General features: G+C 40.4%; 1 protein-coding gene across 1 annotated transcript in view; it reads right to left on the minus strand.

Annotated features, from left to right (window-relative positions):
- The window catches only part of MGAT5B (alpha-1,6-mannosylglycoprotein 6-beta-N-acetylglucosaminyltransferase B), a gene marked incomplete at both ends in the record, with an annotated part of 237,254 nt that overhangs the window by 18,481 nt on the left and 195,742 nt on the right, over positions 1–23,031 (minus strand). Inside the window, 3 exons of the mRNA XM_083354984.1 lie at positions 16,291–16,407; positions 17,287–17,433; positions 22,388–22,543. Coding sequence (XP_083211110.1) covers positions 16,291–16,407; positions 17,287–17,433; positions 22,388–22,543 — 420 coding nt within the window. The remainder of the gene's footprint in view (positions 1–16,290; positions 16,408–17,286; positions 17,434–22,387; positions 22,544–23,031) is intronic.

The following is a 23,031-nucleotide window of genomic DNA, read 5'->3' on the forward strand; positions in this document are numbered from 1 at the left end:
GGTGGGTAGGGGAGGGGAGGGGGATAAATAATAAGAGCCCAAGAGATGCTCTTGGGACTGTGGTTAACAGATGGGTCATCAGAAATATGTATGAAAGATGAGTTAGGATTCAATTAAAAGGATAACAACACCAAGATGAATGTAGAAGACACATGATTACAAAGAAACTGGTTGCATCAGGAGAATTTCAGGATGGTCTGAAAGCTGCAGAAGGAAGAGAAGAAGCAAGTTCTAGAATAGGTTGAAAAATCACATATGTGCATCATTACACTATTTGGACAACTCTTATCATTGCAACCCAAAGTCAATGGGATGTCTATTGTGTGTTTCCAATAAATATTCTCCTTTATTATGTAAATATCTGCCAAGCAGAAAGAAGCCTGAACAATCCTGGGATTAACAAACTTTAAGTTAACTTTTTATAGGCATGGTGCTTCGCTGCAAAGCTGTTGTTCACTTTTCAAGAAAGGTTTAGGTTTAGGTTTATTAAATTTATATTCCGCCCTTCTCCCTGAGGACTCAGGGCAGCTCACAACAATAAAAAGTTAAAAGATATAAATACAAAAATTAAAAGAGGATTAAACAATATAAGCAATAAGTACAATTTAAACCAATAAAAAACCAAATTTAAAAACTATGATCAGTCCAGTCCCGCTTGTTGGAATAACCAGGTCTTTAGGTCATGGCGGAAGGACCAAAGGTCAGGGGCCATCCACAGCTCCGGGGGCAGTTCATTCCAGAGGGTCGGTGTGCCCACAGAGAAGGCTCTCCCCCTGGGGGTCGCCAGCCGGCATTGCCTTGCCGACAGAACCCTGAGGAGGCCGACTCTGTGGGAGCGGACCAGGCGATGGGAGGTTGACATTGGCAGCAGGTGGTCTTGCAAGTACCCTGGGCCTTGAATCGCACCCGGAGGGCAACCGGAAGCCAACGCAGCTCACGCAGGAGTGGTGTAACATGGGAGTATCGAGATACTCCCATAAGCACCCACGTGGCCGCATTTTGCCCCAGTTGAAGCCTCCGGGCACACTTCAAGGGCAGCCCCATGTAGAGAGCATTGCAGTAATCCAGGCGAGAGGTGACAAGGGCATGGGTGACCGTGCATAGGGCATCTTGGTCCAAAAAGGGGCGCAACTGGCGTACCAGGCAAACCTGTGCAAAAGCCCATTTGAAGCTTCCCCTTGTACAAATCAACTTTGGAGAGCTGATTTTTGTTAGGCCAGGAGCAGTAGGTTTTAGAGATTTTGTGGCTGTTGTTGGATGCTGGCAGCTAATGCAGGGAAACCAATCGAGCTTGAATAGCCTAAGCTGGTTTCACTCATGCACTTCGGGATAAGATGATTAGGAATAATGCTTTTGCCAAGAAATATTTGTGCAGGGATTAGGTCTATTTGACTTTGCTAGAAGCATTCCATTTTAATATAAATTTATTTGGGGGAAAATATACTGTATTCTAATCTGGTAGTAATATTTGAATTTGTTTCTGGTGATTATCATAGATACATCACATACCCAACTTGTGGTCTTTTGTTCATGGAAATGACTCCAGTCAGCAAGGTTTGCAGAATCCAGAAACGTTGTCAAAATGACAAAAAATGAACTGTGATAACATGATGTAAGCTTTGTCCCTTATATACATACATGGAAAAATTAAGAACTATAAGAAAATGGCTATATTTCTTTTTTTAAAAAAAAATCCTGTCCTTTTTTTAAAAAAAAATGGGCATTCCATCTAGCAGATGAGATTATAAACCCTTCAGAATAGGTTATATGATTTTATCTATCTTTTTAGCTACCTCTTTACTTCTTTTATAAGCAATTTAAAACAACTTTAGAAAACATTAAAAATACATCAAAAGATATACAAGGGCTGAATGAAATGGTGCTTCCAATGTCAGAAGTCAGCAATAGATGGCAATAGTGATATGCTAGAAGCTCTGACATGTTCTTTAACAGCTGTTCTTTCATTACAGTTGGCAGGAAATTGTTGAATGTTGCTATTGTTTGTGAAAAGAAAATTGTATCAAAGCACTTAAAGCAATGTGCCATAATTGAATTTTTGACTGGCATCGGAGTCCCTTCAATTAAAATTCATTGCCAAATGCAGACTGTTAATGTTATGAATGTATTAACATGAATATTGTGCATTTCTGCCCCCCAAAATGCTGATTTTAAAAAGCTGATTATTGTGTTCCAGAACAAAGGGGATAACCTGTAATAGCAATCAATAAGTTTCAGATGAGCAAGTTTGCTGAACTGTTTAAGAACAATTGGTTGATCAGTGAAATGGAAATTGTTGTTAAGTATGGCACTTCATAGGAGCATGTAGGCCATATTATTGATGTTCTTCAATATCAGAAGGATTGTGCAAAATGAGTCTTTCACATGCTGATGGCAGAAATGAAAGCTTCAAGAATTGAAATTTGCCAGCAATCATTGTCACTTTGTGAGAATAAGTGGAAGGAATTTCTTCATAGCATCAGGACAGCTGACAAAACATAGGTTCATCATTATGACCCAGAAATGAAGCATCAGTCTACGTAACCCCCAGAGGGAAAAAAATCAAAAACCAGGCTTCAGCAGAAAAATTTGTTATAATTTTTGAGGACGCAAATGGTGATACTCCTTGAACGTGACACCATTATCAATTCAAACCATTGTGCTTCAATGTTCAGAGCTTTGAAACTACAAGTAAACTGAATTCAGAAGCAGAAGAAGTAATTCATTAGGCTTCACAAGACATCCAAGAGGCAATTGCAACATTGGGCCTCACTTTCCACCGCACTGTCCACAATTGCTGCTCATGTGACTTCTACCTTTCCCCCAAATTGAAGGAATACCTTTGGGGACATCTCTTTGACTCATGTGAAGAGAAGAAAGGGATTGTCAGGACCTAGTTGAAGAGACAAAGTGTAGCATTCTTTCATGACATCTTTAAAAAGCTTTAAGAAGCTTGTCCGTCATCTATGGAGATTCTCAATCATCCAGCTCATGGTTGTCCCAAAGGTGCTTTTCAAAAGGCAACTGGACTTTCTTGGTTTTTCCCTTGAAAATATTTCACTTCTCATCCAAGAAGCTTCTTCAAGTCTTCAGAACTTCTTGGATGAGAAACAAAATGTTTTCAAAGAAAAAAAACCAAGAAAGTCCAGTTGCCTTTAAAGAAAAAAAACCAAGAAAGTCCAGTTGCCTTTTGAAAAGCATCTTTGGGACAAGCTTGTCCATCATTGGCAGAAGTACAAAGTGAATTGTGATGACTACGTGGAAAAGTGAAAACAGGTAACAAAACAGCTCATTTCAAGGATTATGTTTTGAATTCATTTATTAAAATATCCCTATTTCAACAGAGTTATGGAATGGAGGCATTACTTTTCATCAGAAGAAGAGCCCATTCAATCTGTGGTATGATAAGACAACAAGTAGCCTGAAGGTGTAAAAACTGAAAGCAAAATTCTTCAAAAATACTGATAATAAAATGTAGATTTTATTATCTATGGCACAGCCATAGCAAAACATAGTTCCGCTGTAAGAGATATCCCTTCATATTGCATAACAAGAAGCTTCATTTCAATAAATGGACCATTTCCTTTAGATCACAGATAAAGATTGGATAGCAGCAAAAGCATGGCTAAACGAAACAACTCAGGCTTTCTTCACTTACTTTAGAGCAGTATTTTTCAAACTTGGCAACTTTAAGATGTGTGGAGTTCAACTCCCAGAATTTCCCAGTCAGTAGGACAGACATGTCAAACACAAGGCCCGGGGGCCAGATCCGGCCCACAAAGTGGTTTCATGTGGCCCATGAAGCCATCCTATAGAAACAGTGAGGGAACGGCCCCCACTGCCTTGGCCCTGGCCCAGAGACCCTCCTCCTGCCAGAGACCCCCAGATCTGTCCCACTCCTGCCCAGGCCCCCATAGGCACCCTTGATGTGAACGATGTAGAGCTGGCCATGCCCACCCATACGCACTTTAGCCACGCCCACCCAGTAGGCCATGCCCACCCAGGCCACACCCACCTGGCCTCCTGAGGGCAACTGCAATGCTGATGTGGCCCTCAATGAAATTGAGTTTGACACCCCTGCAGTAGGAGAACAGGGGACTCTAGGAGTTGAAATCCACATATCTTAAAGTTGCCAGATTTGCAAACACTGCTTTGGAGGAAACTTATTGAATCCAGAAGGGCTTATAGGCTTGCAGTGCAGTGAAGTCTCAACCAGATCTAGGAAGCAGATCATCCCTATCTTCCCTCCTAATTTCTAGTTAATTCATTTATTTATTGCCAAAGGCCCTTTGGGCATTGGACTTATAGCAACTGTACTAATATACCCCAGTAAATATATTCTCTGAAAAACCCGATTCTCCTTCAAATAGGGAACAAGCAAGCACACTCATGCTGTAATCCAGAAACACATACTGTATCAAAATAGAATTTCTCCACAAGAACCACAACCTTCAAAAGAATAATGAAATAACTTCAAACAAAATAGTGGGGAGGGAGGGACGGAGGGAGGGAAACAGGAAGGAAGGAAGGAAGGAAGGAAGGAAGGAAGGAAGGAAGGAAGGAAGGAAGGAAGGAAGGAAGGAAGGAAGGAAGGAAGGAAGGAAGGCCCAACCCAAATATTATCAGCCAAATAAATAGAAAATAATGCAATTCTCTAACTATGCAGTAGCTTGGGGAATGTTTTAACCAGCTATTTTCGCAGTGATGCTTAATATGCTGCTTTCCCAAGCGTAGCCTGAAATATATAATTTTCTATTATATTCCTTTAGTTTTGACTTTAGTACAACAAAGCCTTCTCCCTTCACTGCACCAGTATATTGGCCACATTGAATTGCTTATGGAGGAATCATTTTTTTAAAAATGTAGGAGTTCAAGTTCAAGCAAAGGACCTCAGAGGAAAGCTGCCTCATCTGTACGGTCACCTTTAACCCCTCTGTAACAGCTGCAATTCATCTCTGAGACAATACCTCTGAGATCACCTTTCTCAGAGGACCGTAATTTGTTTTTTTCGTCTCGCTTGCTCTCAGGGTGTCATACGACTGCCCTTCAGTCTCCTCTCCTCCTGGTATGAATGCTGTGTGTCATGTGAAAAAATGACAAGCTCCTAGTGTAATTATCTCAGGGAACAATAACTTAGCTTTAATAGCACAACCAAATACACACACATTCAAAAGCTAGCACAGGGCAGGTTTTTTCTCTGTAGGAGAAGAATTATAGCCCTCTTGTAATTCATGGTGCCCTGGTACACTTGAGCACTTGACGGCTTCCTGGTATGGTTTCAAAAGGGAGCAGCACTGTCAGGTTTACACCAGGAAATAGATGGCTAGCACACGTGTGTCAAAATTGCACAGGGCACCACTCATGATATCGTTTTACTAAGGAACCCGAGGAAGAAGTTCACATGCATTTTGTTCCAAACTAAAGGGTAATAGCTCTCTGTATGTAGAAAAACTCATGCCATATTTTTTCCACAGCTTTTTAAATTACTTGAAGAGAGATCACTAAAGCATTCATGTTGTGTTTCTCCTACTCTTTTCCAATGGTTCAAAAGAGACTGTGGGAGGTAAATAAATGTGTGAGTTTGGTATTTCTAGTCCACACTGAAAGAAATCCTAAGAGAGAAAAAACGGTGCACATCTCAAAATGTTACTAGCAGAAAACATTCAGTTGCTGATATCAAATACATTTGGCTTTTGAACTCATTAGTGCCATTCTTGCATATTTTTTCCCCAGCAGAGAGGTAAAATAATTTTGGCGTATGATGGAATGCAAAGAAAAGAATGCTCAAATAAATATTCAGCATGCGGGCTCTTACAATGAACCATCTGTGTTACAGTTAATATTGATTTAATTATTAGAGTGGCACACACATGAAATAGAATGTGGAAGAAGTGCTTCAGACTGTGTGCAGTCACCAATTTTTAGTCAAATAGCCTCGTGTTGTAAAAGTACACAGCTGTACTTTTTTTCTGGCTCACACATATCTATACACTCTCTCTCTTATGTGTATGTGTATATGTACTATATATACACATACTGTGTGTGTGCCCGCGCAAACGCACGCAAGTATGTTTTATGATTTGATCCTCATTCATTCTCTCTATAAGACCAAACTGCCTCAATATGCTTCTTTCATATGGATCACTCACTTCTGTATTCAATCCACATCCATTCGTTGTTCCTTCATTTTTTGCTCCCTCTGTTCTTGTTGTACCACATATATTTCTTAAGAAACTCATTCCCACTCCATTCAGCTTACTTTTGTTTTTTCTGACATGGCCAATTTTCACTTCCATATAACAAAGTAGACAGAAGCATAACCTTATACACAGTCATTTCAAGAGACCAACTCTACCAAGTACTGTTTTATCAGCATTTCCACATCTTAATTTTTTTCCATCCAGTCTCCCATCTTTACTAAACACTATACTAAGATTGATTTATATACTTTACTTTTTCACAATTAATGTATAGCCTGAAACTGTTCATTCCATTGGTCCATCACACATAATTACATTTCAAAGTCTTCATTTCAATCCATTCTATCCCTTCCATTCCCAAATTACCCCCTAAAGTATTCCTTTTGGGATTCCCTTCCAAATAATGTCATCACTTTTATTGTTAATGCCATTCAGTGGGCTTGTGGTTTCTTGTTTAGCCATTTTTTAGTCATTTCCAACATGATTTTTAAAAATCCATTGGTATTTTCTCTATCACTTTTTATCTTAACTGTGGTGGTGCAGTGATTAGAGTGCAGTACTGCAGGCTACTTTTGCTGACTGCCGGCTGCCAGCAGTTTGGCAGTTCGATTCTCACCTGCTCAAGGCTGACTCAGACTTCCATCCTTCTAAGATCAGTAAAATGAAGACCCAGATTGTTGGGACCAATATGCTGACTCTGTAAAGCACTTAGAGATGGTGGTATATAAGTGAAGCGGTATATAAGTCTAAGTGCTACTGCTATTTGCTCTCTTTGGCTGCCAACCTCACTAAATAGACTAGGCCAGAAAATCAACTCCACCAGAAGGATAAACCTATCTTTACTGAAATTGGCTGCAATAACAGAATTTTATAATTCTGATTGTGCTGAGCCTGCTAGTCTTTCTGACACTCCAGTGAATTAGGAAGGCATCTGCCCAAACCATTTCCCAATATTATCTCTTTTCTCGGGTCTTAAAAAATGTTTTAGCCCCTACATAATGGTTATTATAAATTTCCATTAAGGTCATCTTCCTTACTCTCTACATAGACTATGTCCATCACAACTGTCTCTTTTCTTTCCACTACTTAGGATTTTTTTGCCTCTTCATTTTGTTCTTAACCATCATGTCTTAAATCATTTTTTTTTTCACCTTTCAGGTTCCGGTTCCATCCTGTTTCATACCTCCTGTCAAATTTTTGTGATCCTTCATAACAACTATATTTACTCTGATCCAACCACATCTTCTTTAGGTTCTCTTTTGAAGTATTCTGTTGGAAGATTAATCTATGTTCTTATACTTCTTGATAGAACATTCACATCTTCCTTTCCTACAGTTGTTATATTTTCAATCTAATTTCATTTCATCTCTTTCTTTTTCTTCTCTATCGTTTTTCAACCCACACCTGATACTATCAAATAATTGTTGTTGTTAGTTGCGAAGTAGTGTCCGACCCATCGCAACCCCATGGACAACATTCCTCCAGGCCTTCCTGTCCTCTACCATCTTCTGGAGTCCATTTAAGCTCATGCCTACTGCTTCAGTGACTCCATCCAGCCACCTCATTCTCTGTCGTCCCCTTCTTCTCTTGCCCTCAACCTTTCCCAGCATTAGGCTCTTCTCCTGTGAGTCCTTCCTTCTCATTAGGTGGCCAAAGCATTTGAGTTTCAACTTCAGGATCTGGCCTTCTAAAGAGCAGTCAAGGTTGATCTCTTCTAGGACTGACTGGTTTGATCGCCTTGCAGTCCAAGGGACTCGCAGGAGTCTTCTCCAGCACCACAGTTCAAAGGCTTCAATTCATTGGTGCTCAGCCTTTCTTGTGGTCCAACTTTCACAGCCATACATTGCAACTGGGAAAACCATGGCCTTGACTATTCGCACTTTTGTTGGCATGGTGATGTCTCTCTTTTTTAGTATACTGTCTAGATTTACCATACCTTTCCTCCCCAGGAACAAGCGTCTTTTAATTTCTTGGCTGCAGTCCCCATCTGCGGTGATCTCGGAGCCCAGGAAAATAAAATCTGTCACTACCTCCATTTCTTCCCCATCTATTTGCCAGGAATTGAGAGGGCCGGATATCATGATCTTGGTTTTCTTAATGTTGAGTTTAAAGCCCACTTTTGCACTCTCCTTCACCCGCATCAAGAGGCTCTTTAGTTCTTCTTCACTTTCTGCCATTAGAGTGGTATCATCTGCATATCTTAGGTTGTTGATATTTCTCTCGGCAATCTTAATTCCAACTTTTGATTCATCTAGCCCTGCCTTTCTCATGATGTGCTCTGCATATAAGTTAAATAGGCAGGGCGACAGTATACAGCCTTGCCAGATTCCTTTCCCAATTTTGAACAAATCAGTGGTTCTGTGTCCATTTCTCACTGTTGCATCTTGACCCGCATATAGGTTTCTCAAGAGACAAATACTCCCATTTCTTTAAGAACTTGCCACAATTTGTTGTGATTCACACAATTAAAGGCTTTAGCATAGTCAATGAAGCAGAAGTAGATGTTTTTCTGGAACTCCCTAGCATATGTTGGCAATTTGATCTCTAGTTCCTCTGCCTTTTTGAAATCCTGCCTGTACTTCTGGTAGTTCTCGATCCACATACTGCTGGAGTCTAGCTTGTAGGATTTTAAGCATAACTTTACTAGCATGAGAAATGAGTGCAATGGTGCAATAGTTTCAACATTCTTTGGCATTGCCTTTCTTTGGAATTGGAATGTAAACTGATCTTTTACAATCCTGTGGCCACTGTTGAGTTTTCCAAATTTGCTGGCAAATTGAATGTAGCACTTTTACTGCATTGTCTTTTAAGATTTTGAATAGCTCGGCTGGAATACTGTCACCTCCACTAGCTTTGTTGTTGCTCAGATTTCCTAAGGCCCATTTCACTTCACATTCTAGGATGTCTGGCTTGGGGTCAGTGAACCCAATCATGGTTATCTGGGACGTTAAGCTCATTCTTGTATAGTTCTTCTGTGTAGTTTTGCCACCTCTTTTTAATCTCTTCTGCCTCTGTTAGATCCCTGCCATTTTGGTCCTTTATCATGCCCATCTTTGCATGAAACATTCCTTTCATATCTCCAATTTTCTTGAAGAGATCTCTGGTCTTCCTTATTCTATTGTTTTCTTCTATTTCTTTGCACTGTTCATTTAAGAAGGAATTCTTATCTCTTCTAGCTATTCTCTGGAATTCTGCATTCAATTGGGCGTATCTTTCTCTTTCTCCCTTGCCTTTCGCTTCCCTTCTTTCCTCAGCTATTTGCAAAGCTTCCTCAGACAGTCATTTTACTTTCTTGCATTTCTTTTTCTTTAGGATGGTTTTAGTTGCTACTTCTTGTACAATGTTGTGAACCTCCATCCATAATTCTTCAGGCACTCTGTCTATCAGATCTAATTCCTTAAATCTATTTGTCATCTCTACTGTATATTCATCAGGGATATCATTTAGGTCATACCTGAGTGGCCTAGTGCTTTTTCCCTACTTTCTTCAATTTAAGCCTAAATTTTGCTATGAGAAGCTCATGATCTGAGCCACAGTCAGCTTCTGGTCTTGTTTTTACTGACTGTATAGAGCTTCTCCATTTTTGTCTGCAGAGTACATAGTCAATCTGATTTCTGGGTTGGCCATCTGGTGATGTCCATGTGTCGAGCCGTCTCTTGGGTTGTTGGAAAAGAGTGTTTGCTATGACCATTGTATTCTCTTGACAAAATTCTATCAGCCTGTGCCCTGCTTCGTTTTGTACTCCAAGGCCAAACTTGCCCGTTATTCTGGTTATCTTTTGGCTTCCTTCTTTAACATTCCAATTCCCCATGATGATAAGGACATCATTTTTTGGTGTTAGTTCTATAAGGTGCTGTAGGGCTTCATAGAACCGGTCAATTTCATTCTCTTCAGCACCAGTGGTTGATGCATAGACTTGGACTACTGTGATATTGAATGGTTTGCCTTGGATTCACACTGAGATCATTCTGTCATTTTGGGGATTGTATCCCAGTATTGCTTTTCCTATTCTTTTATTGACTATGAAGGCTACTCCATTTCTTCTAAGGGATTCTTGCCTGCAGTAGTATACTTGATGGTCATCTGAATTAAATTTACCCATTCCTGTCCATTTTAGTTTGCTGATTTCTAAGATGTTGATGTTCAGTCTTGTCAACTCTTGTTTGGTCATGACCAGGTTGCCTTGATTCATGGAACTTACATTCCAGGTTCCTATGGAGAATAAATCTTTACAGCTTTGGACTTTCCTTTCACCACCAGATGCATCCACAGCTGAGCGTCCTTTCGGCTTTGGCCCAGTCGCTTCATTCTTTCTGGCACTACTAGTACTAGCCCTCTGCTCTTCCCCAGTAGCATATTGGACACCTTCCAACTTGAGGGGCATCTTGCAGCTTCATATCTTTTTGCCTTTTGGTACTATCCATGGGTTTTTCATGGGAAAGATACTGGAATGGGTTGCCATTTCCTTCTCCAGTGGATCACATTTTGTCAGAACTCTCTGCTATGACCTGTCCATCTTGGGTGGCCCTGCACAGCATAGCTCATAGCTTCATTGAGTTATGCAAGCCCCTTTGCTGCCACATGGCAGTAATCCACAAAGGGGATCAAATAATAGCCTGTAGTAAATTCTTTTAGTCTTTCATTATAAATAATTGATTATGTTTTTAGATCCATTGGCTCTGCCATGTATATGCATGAGTAGACCAAAACTTAAATCACAGATTTGAAACATATATTTCTTTGCCAGCTATTGACCAAATAGTCATCAATCTCATTTGGGGGGGGGGGGTTTCCACATTTTCTATACTCTGTACTTTCTTATGCCATTCCCACCCATTCATTTGTGCCATTTAATGTAACATCTCCACAGCTCCAACTGCAGACATTCATAACGTTGCACTATTTTCTCCAAATTCTTTTTTGGTTCTCCCCTTATCAACATTTCTTGATGTGAACATGCATATTAGTAAACTATGAATTTTTACTTTCATGCATACACACAAAGACATTCTGACATATGTTTTAGCACTTTCATTTATAATGAAATGTGTACTTCACTTCCATGCATGCATTTATCAATCCCAGAATACCTTCAATCAGCTCTATTATGTATTTTCTTTTTCTCTCAGTTTCACAGACAAATGTATCTATTTTTCTTTCTTTCACTTAATTTGTTAATTCAAGCTCATTACCATTTACTCCATTTATATTCCAAGTCACAGTCTTCCATCGTGGTTTTGAACAATCAAGCTAGTCACATAATGTTTTTAGCAAGATAGTGTAGTTTAGGACACAGACATACAACAAATTCATTTTTCTTCTTTTTTCATTAATTATCATGTATGCCTCTCATATTCCAGTTTTCTATCTTCCATATTTCATGACTATTCTCTAAGAGCCCATAGATATTGAGCTGTGCTTCCCATCATGGTTTTAATGAATAAAGTGTTTCATAAAACACTTTGTAAATAAAAAAGCAATGTTACTAGCTTTAGTCATACCTATGTTATATGCATCACTCTCTGCTAGCTATAAGGGTAGCATCAAGTTGGGAACATTTTGGCCAATGTGCCACAAACATAGCTAAAACTCAATTTAACTTCAAGTATGCTCATAACATTATGTGCAATCTAAGATCTCTAATCTAAAGATTATCTTGTAGCCAACAGGCCACCCCATTTCCACCAGCTATGAATTACATGAAGTATATATTAATCTAACACCCAGAATGCAAAATATAACAAATAGCTATTTGGAAATCTTTGTACTGCACAAAAAATAACAAAGAGATTTAAATATTTGAAAGACTAATAGAATTACTGTGGAATAATCTTCTTAACATATAAACTTAATGTCATAAAATGGACACAGTTTGAGCTGCCACCAAGTCCTGTTGCTACAAGCCTGGATGTAAGTTCTACACAAATAAAGCACTGCAACATTTTGAAGATTTCCTTCAAACAAAGATGCAGTTTTGTCAGCCCATGAAGCAGATCTGGAAGTCGAGGCAGCACACTGAAGTAGATTTGTGTACAGTTCTCAGAGTGAATGACTTTTTCTGCTGTTTCCAGGCTTGTTACATATATTGTCTGATGTTGCAACTTCATTTCCATTTATGGAGAATGCTGGGTGTGCATGTTGCTCTCTCTGGTTGTGTCAGTCTGACATTGATCTGCCAGCTCACTCAAATGTGTCTGTCAAGGAGTATAAAGGTAACATCCCTTTGGGCTTAGTCCACTTTCTTATTTTCTTCCCTAAGCTTTGCTGCCTCTCATCTTAATAGACTGTTATTCCCCTTCCAACAATCAACTATGGAGCTTAGCTCAGCTCACAGCACTCTAAATATGGACTCAGGCCTGACCACTAAAAGTTTACTTTTAAAATCTGCATAAATGAGTCAGATGCCTCCAGAGCAGGGGTCCCCAACATATGGGCCACAGAAATGGCTGGCCAGGGCATGCACATTCCCCCCTCGCACTAGCGCCCATGGCCCTGTTTGCGCACAAGTGTGGGCACGAACGGGAATGCTAGCATGGGGTGTGTGCACACCCCATTTGTGCATTCGCGAACAGGCTGCTAGTGTGTGTAGGGATGTGCAGTCCATTTGCACAGTTGCAAACAGGTGCTAGCCGCCATAGGGTGTGTGTGGCTGTTCACACATGCGCATGGAGCCAGTGCATGCTGGATGCGTGAATGCAGCCACTAGTACTGTGCCAGTGGGTGTGGCCCCATTTGCATGCATGCACACGCGTTCGCACACAATAATTTGAAAGTTGCTCTCCCCTCCAGGGCATGAGCCCGGAAAGGTTGTAGAACTTTGTTCTAGAGAATGGATGAGATAGCACCAGACTAACATTTACAGGCATTGGCCCACATATTCTATGTTTTTTAAGAATAGCAGGTGGCAAGCCTACGATTGCCACTTCTTCTGTGACTGGCCTGTCTCTGTGGCATTGTATTCCAATGAGTCAAGATGTTTCTGCTGTTTTTACTAATTTACACACCGACTATTGCCAGCAAGCCACAATCATGTCTGCTCAGAAAAGTACATCTTTGCCAGCGTGTTCTGCCAGTGTGGAGAAGGTTCTTTCTAGGACAGCCATAATAGACCAACCAGGTGTGCCATCCTGGTTGGTCTATTAGAGCCATGGTGGTGCAACTCCCATAGCAAGGAGTTTGATCATGACCAGCTCAAGGTTGACTCAGCCTTTCATCCTTCCGAGGTTGGTAGAATGGGGACCCAGATTGTCGGGGACAATATGCTGACTCTGTAAACTGCTTAGAGTGGGCTATAAAGCACTATGAAGTGGTATATAAGTCTAGGTGCTATTGCTATCCTGGAACTCCATGAAACTCAATCATCAGAAGAAGTAAAGCTGTACTTCTACTAACAGACTAGTCAATGGACAACCTCCATTGTCATGCAGGCCCAGCATACTCAAAAGTGGGTGGAGGAGTACATACTTCCTTTCTATTACTTTTAAAAATATTTTACTTTTTAGCTGCAGTGGGACATTTCTGCACTGGTTCATCATGGTTTTTATGCAGGTTATTTGTAAGAAATTGTAAAGGTTGTTAAACTATCCATTTCTCATTCCTGTTGTCTCTGCTTTAAAAGAGGCACAACTCTGTTCATTATATACCTGCTTCAGTACTCAACATACATGAACCAAAAGGGGTAGAGTTTGTATCATGATGATGCAGTTTACATTTAATCATTGGTCCTCTGTGACGCCCACAGGTGTCAAACTTGTGATGAAACCTGACGTCATGCAATGTATCAGAGCTTTTTCGCCATTGCTGGCAATGGTGTGGGCATGTTTTCCTGATGACGCGTCAGGCCCATGGGCTGGCAGTTTGACACTCCTGGTCTACTGAGTCTCTCATTGCTGGAATTTTATTCCTGTTCTGCCAAAACAGGAAGGAAGCAGCTTCAAATATTCAGATACCTCCTCATTTATGGCTTATGTAATTCTGACATAATTTGAATCAAACTGGCAGGCCCTTGAATTTTCAAATATGATTTAATCATAAGCCCTTTGAATCCCTAATATTCAATCTGAATGTAATCAGAGCTGATTTGCACAGGCCTAATAGGAACTTTTACCAGGAATATGGGATTAGCAATTACTGTACTTTCTGGCGCAGATGCACTTGGAAACAAGCCAGTTTTGCTATAATATATGAAAGCTCTCACACTAGTCCCTAAAACATTCTCTTTAATAGCATCTCAGGTGAGCTGAATTTCTTGGCTCCTGCTGCTCTTCTGAACCAGATATTAAAAAGAAGCAACATTTTGCAGTATATCATCTTTGGAACAACAGGGATTAGTTTCTACCCCCTGAAGCAAGTTGAAAGCAAAATGGAGATCAGCCTATTCCACCCCCTCCCACCCCAGGAAAATTGACTTTAATGATCTAGACAAGTTGAAAGGCTTCTGCTAGTAGGGAGCTGACAGATATATGTTGAAATTCTGAAGGAAAAAACTGCATCACACAGCAGGACCCATATTTTTCAGAAGTTGCCTTTTTTTTCATTTTCCCCATTAATTTTACTGGCATGTGAAATACTCACATTTGGAAGTGAGTACTTGACACATTTTCTCTTATTGTTGATTAGCTTAATATGGCTAATACTAATAATCATTAAATGAAAGCACATCCATTGTTTGTTTTTGTCGCATTCACATTTGAGGAAAAATAGGCTTCATAAAGCTGTCTGGGGGAAAAATACCCAGAAACTGACAATGAATATATTAATGTGTGACGTCTATGACTGCTTGTTGTTAATGATGAAAAATAACATCAGCCACTAAGATATAGAGGCTGGGATGCACAGTAGTTGTAAGTCAGCTTGAGAATCATCAGTAGGAAGAAGCTATTTGCAAATTAGATGGAGCTGCAAGAGAGGCTTTAACTGCAGGACTGGGCGATCTTTTAAAACTGGGGGAAGGCTGAAGATTGTAATGGGCAATTATGCATAGAGGCAAGTATCAGGATTTTCTATGTTTCTGGTTTGGAAGGTTTTTAATAGTTTTTAATAGTTTTAAACCCATGTTAAAGCTTACATTATGGTTGCTGTATACTTCCAACTCAAAATAGTATATAAAATACTCACGAGGCAGATAACAATCAGGGACTGTAGGTTGTCTCTTGCTTTGTTATAATTATTGCAAAGTGTTAGGAAACTGGGGTTACTGTGTTGTCCTGCAAATCTGCATAATGAAGAGGAAATGGGGGCCAAGCTTGCTATTCCATTAATGGAATAAAGAGAATCAGTTTGATGTAGTGGTTAAAGCACTGGATCTGAAGACCTTAGTCCTACCTTAGGCGCAAAATCAGTTGGGTGTACCTGGGCCAGTTACTCTGTCTCAGCCCTAGGAAGGAGGCAATGGCAAACCACTTCTGAAAGACTTTGCCAGTGATGGCTGGAGTCAGTACTGACTTGACAGTACATACCCACACCCATCCACCCACACAGAGCAATGGAATACAGGCCATAGAGAGGAACATCTGCTATCAAAACTTATTGCTATAGGATCTAAGACATGAGTATCTTCATTTGAATGCATGGGATGAGACACGTAGAAAAAACCAGAAGCTGAACTAGTAAAAGCACACGCACATTTGGACCTGTGAAATCACTATTAGAGTGGCAGGTAAGATTTTCAGAAATGAAAGAAATCCTGGACTTTATTTGGATATTTGAACTGGAGGCTGACAACAACAGCATTACAACATGCTAGCTAGATTTCTTCTGGCTCAACTTTGGTACAAGTCAAAATTGCAAAAAAATCACTTTTTTGATATTGACAGTGAGAGGAAAATAGCAAAAAAAGAAGAAGTCACAAATCATGGTCATTGTGCACGACTGTGAAGTGCTGCAACAGGTCATAAATGCAAGCCAGTTGTCAAGTGCCTGAAATGTGACCATGTAACTGTGCAGCTCTGTTTATGTATGTGTGTGTGTGTAAATTGTAACTTCAAGGACAGATCCTAAATAACATTTTTGAGTCCACCATAAACTTTGGCTGTTAAGCCAACTATGGACAACTTCTACTAGTGCAGTCTATCAATAATTCACCTGCAATTACCTTAGTACTCATAATTGCTTTGATGGCTGATTCAAACTCCTCTGAATTATTATAATCCACTGTCCACACATGAGGTTTTCCAATGAAATCTTCTGCATAGGGATGCTGAGAGGATACCTAAAATGTGCACAAGAAATGAATCACTTAGCATTTCCCCTATGGGGCTCTGGGATGGGAAACATTTCTGAAAATACGGCAGAGCATTAGAATGAGAAGAGCTAGTAAAAGATAAGGATGGGAATAGGTTCATTTTAATTTTATTTATTTACTTCTTTCCCTGACTCTAAACATTCTTAACTCCTCATTCTGCATCAGTGAATTCAGCAAAAAATGAAATCTTCACGAACATTTATCCAAATGTGGTAAAATGTTTCCTACTGATTTCAGGCACATAATTCTTCTTTGCTGTTTGTATAAAGCCAGGCTGGGTAGTTGTAGAGCCCACAAGCTCTCACATCATTCCTGTTGAGTGAGATTTTGGAGAGTTCTTGGGATCTTAAGGACCCCACTGTGGTTCAGAAAGCATGCATTTCATATGTTTGCATAAACCTTTTCATGGACCAAATCTTCCTTTTGTATCAGAGAAACTCTTACAATATAATTTGAGCCATTTATACATTTCTCTAGGTTATTCAAAGTCAAACATAAATATGCCCAAATATGATCCAAATCTCTCACTTACATATTTGTATGCTTATTGCAACATGCACAGTCACTTTTACCTTGCTCTATGCAAGCAAAAATAACACAACAGTTTTCATTAAATTTCATTGTCACAACTACACATTTGAGTAATTGGTGATTTAACTTCTTTATCCTTTCCTCTGGAGCAGGCTATGTCTCAAAAGTATTGACACATTGAGTCTGGATACAAATTACCCCTTTCTGCATCAGATATCCAAATCAAGAAGAGAGTTCAGAAATTATAACACAGCATGTTATGAAAAAGCAAACAGACAAAACAAGCTTGGTCACAACATCATAAAGCAGACTAACCTCCCTTGATGTTGGCTTCCCTCTGAAGAATTCATGATTGAGTGAGCTGTGGGGTGGATTGAAACGGGCTTGCAGGAAAACACATCCATTAGCTATTGCTTCCAAAGGGGCAGGGCCTTCGTAAGGAAAACCAAAGCCAATAAAGAGCTGTGAAAAGCAAATCCAGGCATTTAGCAATCTTTGGGAAGTGTAGGCTATTCATACACACACAGAGACACACAGAGACACACAGAGACACACAGAGACACACAGAGACACACAGACACACACACAGACACAGACACAGACACAGAGACACAGACACAGACACAGACACAGACACACACAGACACACACACACACAGACACACAGACACACACACATACACACACACACACACACACACATATATATATATATATAAATATATATATATATATATGTGTGTGTGTGTGTGTGTGTATGTGTGTGTGTGTGTGTGTGTCTGTGTGTGTGTGTGTGTGTCTGTGTCTGTGTCTGTATATATATATATATATATAGGTAAAGGTAAAGGTTCCCCCGCACATGCGTGCTAGTCGTTTCCGACTCTAGGGGCCGGTGCTCATCTCCGTTTCAAAGCCGAAGAGCCAGCGCTTGTCCGAGGACGTCTCCGTGGTCATGTGGCCGGCATGACTAGATGCCAAAGGCGCACGGAACGCTGTTACCTTCCCACCGGAGCGGTCCCTATTTTTCTACTTGCATTTTTACGTGCTTTCGAACTGCTAGGTTGGCAGAAGCTGGGACGAGTAACAGGCGCTCACTCTGTTACGCGGCACTCAGGATTCGACCCGCCAAACTGCCGACCTTCTGATCGACAAGCTCAGCGTCCTAACCCACTGAGCCACTTAAACAACACAATGTACTGTATTTAATAGTAGGATGTCTTATTTTCTGTTCCCTTTATTTTTTTGAGCAGTATACACACACACACACACACACACACACACACATACACATACATATATGTACGTACGGACATACATATATACATACACACACACACAAATATATATATAGATCTTTGGTCATTCGGGTTTTTCCCCGCATAGAGTTGAAGGTGTAGGAGTTGAAGGTGTAGGAGCAACGTTTCGACGGAATCCCATCCGTCATCCTCAGGCTGGTGGCTTCAGCTTCCTTCTTCTGGGAGAAGCATGTGGTAGTGGCTGTTTGTTCCTCTTTTTTAAACTGCCAGAGGGGGTGTGTTCTGTGGGTGGAGGTGTGCTCTGATTGGGTGGGGGATTAAGTGTGTTCTGATTGGGTGGGAGTGTGTTTTGAATGGTGGGTGTGTTCTGATTGGGTGAGGGTGTGTTTTGAGTGGATGGGCTGGTCTCAGCTGCTAGCCTTAGACCTGAGCTGGTGACTTGTGCTGCTTTTGTTCGGCTTCGTGTTTGTGGTGGTGCTATGTTTTTATAGTGGGTGTCTGTTTGCTTATTGTGTGGTTTGGAGGGGTTTAAAGTGGCTGATGTTGCAGCTGTAGTTAGGTTCCTGTTTTGTGGTTGTGTGTCGTTATCATTGTGGGTTCGGATTTGCTTTTTGAATGGTTGTGTGGTGGTGGTGTCATGTGATGTTATCATGAGTTTGGGTCTGGTATCATTCTTGGTGGTTGGGACTCGTCTGTCAATCAAGGCGGGTTTCCAAATGGCTGGTAGGCGAGAGGTATCATCTCGTTTGTTCATGCTGTGGGGGCATTTTTCTATCTCAATGGCTTCTCTGATTATTCTGTTGTTAAAATGTTCAATTTTGGCGATAGTTTTGGTTTTTTTTAAATCAATTTCATGTCCCGTGGCTTCAAAGTGTTGGACCAGGGATGAAGTTTGTTCTCCCTTTCTGAGTGAGTTTTTGTGCTCTTCAATGCGTGCACTTATTCTTCTGTTGGTCAGTCCGATGTATGTGGTGGGGCAGGTGGTGCATGGGATTTCATATACTCCTTGGTTTTCTAACCAAATTATGTCTTTGGGGTTTCTTAGGATGGTGGATATTTTTCTGTCTATGTAGAATGCTGTTTTGATGTTGTGTTTTTGGAGGATCTTGCTGATTCTGTCTGTGGTCCCTTTTAAGTATGGGAGGAGGGCTTTGCCATTTTCTTGTTCTCTGTCTTGGGTTTTTGTGGGTGTCTCTCTTCGGATTAAGTTGGTAATCGTGTTTCTTTGGAATCCATTGGCTGTTAGTACATTAGTGAGAGTGTGTAGTTCGGTTTTTAGGTGTTGTTCATCGGCTAGGTGTTTTGTTCTGGAGATGAGTGTCTTGGCTACGGAGTTGATCTGTGCTGGGTGGTGGTGTGAGAGTGCGTTCAGATAGCGGTTTGTGTGTGTTTTTTTTATGGTAGATAGTGTGTCCTAGGGAGCTGTTGGATTTCTTGTAGACTAAGACATCAAGGAAGGGAAGTTGATTGTTAGCTTCTGTTTCCATGGTGAATTGTATTTTGGGGTGTAGGCTATTGAGGTGTGTGAGGAAGTCATCCATTTTTTCTTTGCCGTGTGGCCAGATTACGAAGGTGTCATCTACGTATCTGAGCCAGAGTTTGGGTTTGTGGTTGGATTTTTCTAGAGCGAGGGTTTCAAAGTGTTCCATGTAGAGGTTTGCGATGACAGGTGAAAGGGGTGATCCCATGGGTGCTCCTTCCATTTGTTTGTATCTTTGTCCATTGTAGATGAAGTATGTGTTAGATAGGCAGTGGTTGGTCAGATCTAGGATGTGTTTTGGGGGGTTGTATTTATTTCGGATAGCTGTCAAGGCTTCTTTGATTGGCACTTGGGTGAAGAGGGATACGACATCGAAGCTCACAAGTAGGTCACAGGGCTGTAAGTTTAGTTTACTTATGATCTCTATGAATTGGAATGAGTTTTGTACGTGTGAGGTGATGGAATTTGTTTAAGGCTGTAGTTGTTTGGCAAGAAATTTGGCTAGATTTTGTAGAGGTGAGCCTATGGAGCTGACTATGGGTCTGAGTGGGATTCCTTCTTTGTGTATCTTGGGCAGACCATAGAGCTTAGGAACAAACAGCCACTACCACATGCTTCTCCCAGAAAAAGGAAGTTGAAGCCACCAGCCTGAGGATGACGGATGGGATTCCGTCGAAACATTGCTCCTATACCTTCAACTCTACGCAGGGAAAAACCCGAATGTCCAAAGATCCACATACAAACACCCGCGAAAACCTCAATATATATATGTGTGTGTGTGTGTGTGTGTGTCTGTGTGTGTGTTTTCTGAGGTTTTCGCGGGTGTTTGTATGTGGATCTTTGGTCATTGAAGGTGTATATATATATATATATATATATATATACATATATACATATATATATATATATATATATATATATATATATATATATATATATATATATATATACACACACACACACACATATATATATATTCTCCTTCAGTTCCTTGTCTTGGCCAGGGGGATAGAAATTGGTATACAGAACTCTTGTAAAACAGTTTTGATTGCTCCTCTCTCACCCAATGAGCAGAATGGAACTTATGGCTATATTGCTACCAGTGGGAATGAATGTTCCATGAAGTCTTTGCTTGAACCTTTCATTGACAAGTTTCTTACTGGCTGATCAGTCTTCCTTTTAGTATAGAACAAGCCACAGTATGTTTTTCCTATTGCTGCCTATGTCAATTACCCTGTACTAACTTGCACATATTAATAATTAGCTATTGAAGTCTAATTTTCTTGAATAAGCCCCGTGTCAAGTGATAAGTGTGTAAATGTTATCTTGTAATTTACTTTAGGCAGAGAAATGGTGGACAGTGTGAAATTGAGAAAAGCAAGTTTGGAATTAGGTTTCTTGGTAGCTTCTTTCCTAGTCCTTCTTGTGTTTTTCATTTAATCCCTGCATTGAAAAGACCTATACAATTAAATGGGGTTTCATTCACCCTTGCAGTCTCAGATTCCACACATACAATTACAAAAAGTTGCACTCATGAAAAAAGCGTGGTATACACTATAGCAAGAACATGCCCTATGAGTTATTGAGAGTTAGACCTTGTGCTCGATCCTTGGAGGAAACTAAGTGTTTGGAACTACATCTAAGATTGTGATCTCTCACACATTTTCATAGGCATGAAGAGTTACATGATCCCAATTTGGGTGGGAAATGGTATGCAATGTCCTATGACTGATGTGTGCCTGACCTTTCCTTCCTGAAAAATAAATGTTCCAAAGTTCTGTTTAATTTGTCCTGAGTGATTCTGTTTAGTTTTATTCTGGAATAGCATGAAAACTAAAGTGATGGCTAAATCAAGCTGGATAAATGAGATTTGAATTCTTCCATCCTCCATAAGACAATCTGGTCACCTACTGATAAAGTCCTTCCCAACAGCTCTAGTGGACAGATTTTATTTCTGGAATGCAAACTATTGTCTGTCTGTGCCATAGATTCCTACAGTTCCTGGGGAAAAAAATCTCCCCTCTTAAACTATGTTCTCACTTCTTCATCCTTCATAGTTTGATCATTATTTAGAGCAATGTTTCCCAACCTCCATGGCTGGCTGGAGAATTCTAGGAGTTGAAGTCCACACATCCTAAAGTTCCCAGGGTTGGGAAACATTAATTTAGAACAAAGACATAGACTATTAAGTGCCTGATTCTTACTAGCAAATCAAGCATGTTGCCAATGGGCATTCTCTTCGCTGATGTTTTTAATAATATTCCCTTGATATTTCCACTCTTTTTCATCTCTGCAGTCCTGCAATGCAAGGCTATCTATTCCTTTTTCCCAAGACTTTTTGCAGGTAGGAATACATTCTCACAATTTTTCTAGGTTCATGCAACTGCAGAAACAAAGTTTTTTTCTGCCAAAAGGGGCTTTTAACCAGTCAAATGAATTAGCTAAATTAACAATTAACTGGTGAAACAGCTTGCCTTTAGAAGTTGTGGGTGCTCCACCAGTGAAGATTTTAAAGAAGAGATTGGACAGCCATTTGCCTGAAATGGTACAGGGTTTCCTGCTTGACCAGGAGGTTGGATTAGAAGACCTTCAAGGTCCCTTCCAACTCTGTTATTCTGTTATTCTTTTCATTAGTATCCACACCTTCCTCAGTTAGGGAACAGAATTATCTGGCCAATACCTTGGCTTTTCTCAGAAGCTGCTGAAAGTCATGTTGGGGCAAAAGACCATGATTCTTCACAAAAGCTGGAACCTCTGGTGGGCGCTGGGTTTCATAATAAACAGTGCCATGGATCTCCATATACTTGTTAAGGATGGCTAGAAACTTCTCTTTACCCTGGAAAGGAAAGGAAAGAAAGGGAAGATGCTCATCAGGGGCAGCTAAGATCAGGTTGAAATCCTCAACATTTTACCCTCTATTTTTCCTGCCTCTTTCTCAACAGGCTTTAGAGTTTCTTTGGATGGCTTTTTCAGGTGGAGGTACTGTTCTTCCTTTTATGATATTTATGTCTTTTACATACTATCTCAATCCAGTCAGATCTAGGCAGTCTTCAGATATTTTGCTGCTTAGGTAATCCCCCAAATTGCTTTTTCCTAGCATGACAAAGTCCCATGGGGTTTCTTTATGATGCACCTCTTGGAATTTCATATGGAAAGATGCAATACAATGCATCTCATACACGGTAAAGGTAAAGGTTCCCCTGCACATGCGTTCTAGTCATTTCTGACTCTAGGGGCTGGTGCTCATCTCCGTTTCAAAGCCGAAGAGCCAGCACTTGTCCGAGGATGTCTCCGTGGTCACGTGGCTGGCATGACTAGACGCCA

Source organism: Vipera ursinii (genome assembly GCF_947247035.1).
Source record: "Vipera ursinii genome assembly, chromosome: 2".
Classification (NCBI taxonomy): domain Eukaryota; kingdom Metazoa; phylum Chordata; class Lepidosauria; order Squamata; family Viperidae; genus Vipera; species Vipera ursinii.